The following is a 4,261-nucleotide window of genomic DNA, read 5'->3' as shown; positions in this document are numbered from 1 at the left end:
TATGCTCTAATCGATATTTTAAATCTTTTATCACCTGCAAACAATGCATTATGTTTTTTAATTTAATTAATCCGTTTAATTTGCTCGAACCGTTCCAGTAAACCGATTTTTTAACAGATTTTCAAGTTTTAAGCCTTTATTTGATTTTTAAATAGTGTTTAAATCATATCGTAATCATTCTTTTTAGATAATTTTATCTCTCATCGTCGTTATGCAAACTCATCATTTTCTCTCTCTTTCTCTCGTCTTTTTAATATCCATCATTTTAAATGGATTAAATAACAGCCGAATTTATTCAAAGTCTGATGGCAATATAATGTCTTATTGGAAGTATCAATAGATATATATAGTATTAGAAGCCAGGTTCCTTACAGGAGCGATAGCAATTTATTATTACTATTGTTAAATGAAGATGACAACGCATATTATAATTAATTAGATAACATCAGCGACAATTAAAAAACACAATCTGTCTACTCGCGGAATTACCTCTTCGGAAAAGGTAACTTTGTACGGTCTAATGTCATTGTTGACAGAGCCCTCGGTGCCGGGCGTCCACCAGGTTTCCGGTAACTTCGTTAACTTTGGCGACCCACGGGAGCAAAAGTATCTTCTCGTTAAAGTAAACAGTATTGCGCAGCAACCGAGGAGAAACGCGCCGCACAGAAGACAAACCATTATTTAAGCAAGTGTTAATATGTCGTTCGAACACAATATACTATACGCATCCACTCGCCGATAAGTATCAGTACGTACTGCACCGTTCTGATCTACCCATCTACCGATTACGGCATGACTAAGCACGACGCATTAGCTGCGTTCCGCAAAGCACATCATGCATATGATTTATCCTTTTATCTTTGTTTAACATTTGATGAACAACAAGAATACCATGAAACATCATGCGCATGATGCGCTTTGCGGAACGCAGCCATTATTGCATCGCGAATTGATGATGACTACAGCTGTGTGATCCAATGAGGAGCACGGCAACATATATTATATGTTACGGGCGACAAAATCTCGAAAATTTGCAAACGAGAGCGTATGCAGTTCAAAGAGAAAGGCGAAACTTTTCGATTGGCGTTTAAAAAGCTTCGCAGTCGAATTTATTCTTTCAGCTATTCTACGTGCGATCGATTATTCGTCTCGTGGAAGAACAAAAAGGATTTGAATTCTGAAGGAATTTTTGGCACGATCGAGATCCTGGGGAATCCATCCACGTCCGCGCTAAATACTGGATTGTCATCTACGCACGTGCACACAGGATGCCATTATTGCAACGCGACTTGTTTTAACTGTGCATAACATGTAGGTAGCGGTACTTCGTAAAATGTTGACTCTGAAAATCATGGAACCTCAGAGAAAATAAGGCAGAAGTTTGCATTGAAAAATTGCCGTTTCATCAATTAACATCGATATAATTATTTGCGGGAGTTTGAGAATAATAAAACTTCGGTTGATTTTAAGTTTTGGCGAGTAATTTTTGGTTGAGAAACACCTGCGCGGTATTCTCTACATGTTTATTTACATATTAATAATATAATTTAATTTTTAAACAGCTACGATTTTTAATCTTCTTGCTCTGTTCGACGCAGAAGGAAAAGGAAGAATTAAATTAGGCATAATGAATTGTATTATAGATAATTCACAATTTGCAAAATTATATATCCTGCTGCATTAATCGTCGATTATTTACGTTGATCTTATCAAAGTCGCCCTCGTGGTGTCTAAATTTTGCTAAATAACTATGGGAAACTCGACGTTATTTCTAATCTAATTTTGCAGATGTTTCCCTTATTTACGAGATATATATCTGCCTTCGGAGAAAAAAAAGATTATGCATTTTGGAGTCCAAACAGATCCATCGAATTCAATTACAGAACAACGAGATCGGAGAATCTTATTCTCTCATCTCGACGAGAACGGAGGAATATTCCTCGAAGGAATAATAAACATTGATATAACCTCGAGAATGACTGCGGGATGATAGTGGTAATCAGGAGGGATAGTTCCTCGATATCGTATCGACGACCAATAGAACATACTAATGCCCATTTCTACCAATGTAAATTAAATTTAATCTCGGTTTTATTTATTTTTTATGTTTTTCTAATTCTTAGAACTAAAAAAAGATACAAAATAAGTTAAACCAAGATTAAAGATAATCTACATTGGTAGAAATGGCCACAATCGGACCAAATAAGCGTCTGGTAATAAGTGACTGGATTAACCGAATCGGCTCGCATTGTCGAAAGCACATTGTCGAGTAAGTATTGAGAACATGAAGAAAAAACAATAATATACTAATTTTATGAGACAAATAAACATTATTAATGTCTGTTGAGTTTTATTGTGACATTACAGCTATTGTACAGAACTTTCCATTGAATATCTTTAGTCTTTGCGAGGGTCTTTTCTCGATTTGTTGAATTTTTAGTGCTTAATATATTAATTATGACATATTATACCTCATATCATTTGATGTATTTATTTTTTGTATTATTACATATTAAGTATTAACAGTTTTTTTAAATACAACAAGACAAATATCGTACAGGAATCAGTTATTCTTGAAAAATAGTTTATTAATATATATGTCACATTAATTAATCGAGAATTATTTATATAATAAATATTAATAAATTATTAATTTTTTATATTTGTTGTAATTTGTTGTCCATTTATATTTGCGAGAAATTCCGACGAGATATTCGCCTACTGATTTACCTTGCACGATATTCGAAATTTTGTTTGTTGCTTTGACCTTGTCAGAGGCAAATACCAACGTTTAGATTTCTTTTTGTATAATCGCGAGGCTTTGTATTATTCATTAATTGGCAATTGCATATTTCGAACATTAAAGATAAGTAAGCCATCACACTGTTTTAGAGTTTTAGATATCGTACAACCACGAGGAATTGTATTATTCATTGTAATTACATAGACTAATGCAAACACTAGAGATATGATAAGTCACGCTTTGAATTCCAGAATATTCAGAAATATCGAGATTTTTATTTTGTAACATTATATTATGTAACATATGCAGATATAAATTTATGCGGAAGATTCGCGGCATAAAGTAAAACAAGTCTCTACAAGTCTTTACAAGAAATTACTAGCTAGCTCTTATTGATACTATTTAATTTTAATTATGATGATATTCGTACTTTAGCCAAGAATCTCCTTTATGTATGCCAAATGTCGAACATATATATATTAATCCGAATGAACTTATATTCTCTATTTTTTTAGTTTTATTTTATCGTTAAAATCTTTGTCTTTCTTATTCCGTAACACCTCTCTTAATCTGACCTTATGTGTCTCCGAGCGAAGTTCCGAGTTCTGGATTTCCAAGTGTCACGTAGATAGTTTTATTTATCAATATAAATAACTTAATTTGGGTTTATATATATAAAAATTAAATTAATACTTATTAAAATTTATTTTTTTTCCACAACGTCTATACATTTTCAACATTTATGCAACAACCAAATTGATAAAATAACTGAAAACATATAACTTCGATATATCTTAATTCTTAAACTTCATAAAATAATATCTAAAATACAAAGTATTGAGAACATCCTTTCCGCAGTAATAAAGATAAAAAGATCGTTATGTTATATAAACAAACTGTAAATAGCAAATCTTTATAAAAGAGTTAAAAATAGATTATATCCTTATAATTTCAAATAATTCGCGTTTATGCTTTTCTCGTTTATGAACGTTTGTCCTCTTCTTCGTAAATGATTGTTTCCCTGTGCTTTTTGTTCCACTTCTCCATCTCGTCGATAGAAATCCATATATCATTTGCGAGTAACTCGGGCTCCTCGAATGCCGCGAAATGACCACCTCGAGGCATTTTGGTAATTCGTAAGAGATTCACGAATCGTGTTCTCAGTTCGTCCGGACTTTGTTCCATGATTTCATGAGGGAATTGCGCACAGGCGCTGGGAACTTTAACGGGTATCCTATAAAAAAAAGATATTTGCAGTTATGTTGCGATAACAATAATTCTCGCGATGACATTGCAGTTACATACGAATCCAGGATCGCCAACAGGGATATATTCGACTTGGTGCATTGTTCAGCATATATTCTCATGGCCGTAGTCATACTATTCGACACCCAATAGATCATTAGATTGTCGATCAACTCGTCGTACGTATATTTCTCCAGAAATCCACCGTCTTCCCTGTATTTGTAAGACACATTTGTGCCGGTGGAAAACTTCTCGATGATATACGATGCTAAG

At 33.3% G+C, this 4,261-nt stretch overlaps 2 protein-coding genes across 2 annotated transcripts in view; both read right to left on the bottom strand.

The window, feature by feature from the left end:
* The window catches only part of LOC105450489 (juvenile hormone epoxide hydrolase 2-like), a 2,129-nt gene extending 1,338 nt beyond the window's left edge, over positions 1 to 791 (bottom strand). The window contains exons 1-2 of the mRNA XM_011690340.1: positions 490 to 791; positions 6 to 34 (exon numbers count right to left, since the gene is read on the bottom strand). Of these exons, the coding sequence (XP_011688642.1) occupies positions 6 to 34; positions 490 to 678 (218 nt within the window). The 5' untranslated portion in view covers positions 679 to 791. The remainder of the gene's footprint in view (positions 1 to 5; positions 35 to 489) is intronic.
* A 2,830-nt stretch (positions 792 to 3,621) lies between these two features.
* The window catches only part of LOC105450488 (juvenile hormone epoxide hydrolase 2-like), a 1,788-nt gene continuing 1,148 nt past the window's right edge, over positions 3,622 to 4,261 (bottom strand). Inside the window, exons 3-4 of the mRNA XM_011690339.1 lie at positions 4,049 to 4,256; positions 3,622 to 3,977 (exon numbers count right to left, since the gene is read on the bottom strand). Coding sequence (XP_011688641.1) covers positions 3,725 to 3,977; positions 4,049 to 4,256 — 461 coding nt within the window. The 3' untranslated portion in view covers positions 3,622 to 3,724. The remainder of the gene's footprint in view (positions 3,978 to 4,048; positions 4,257 to 4,261) is intronic.

This window comes from Wasmannia auropunctata, unplaced genomic scaffold, assembly GCF_000956235.1.
Source record: "Wasmannia auropunctata unplaced genomic scaffold, wasmannia.A_1.0 LD336061.1, whole genome shotgun sequence".
Taxonomy (NCBI): domain Eukaryota; kingdom Metazoa; phylum Arthropoda; class Insecta; order Hymenoptera; family Formicidae; genus Wasmannia; species Wasmannia auropunctata.
Note: the sequence above shows the minus strand (reverse complement) of the source record. Positions and strands in the feature narration are given on the sequence as shown.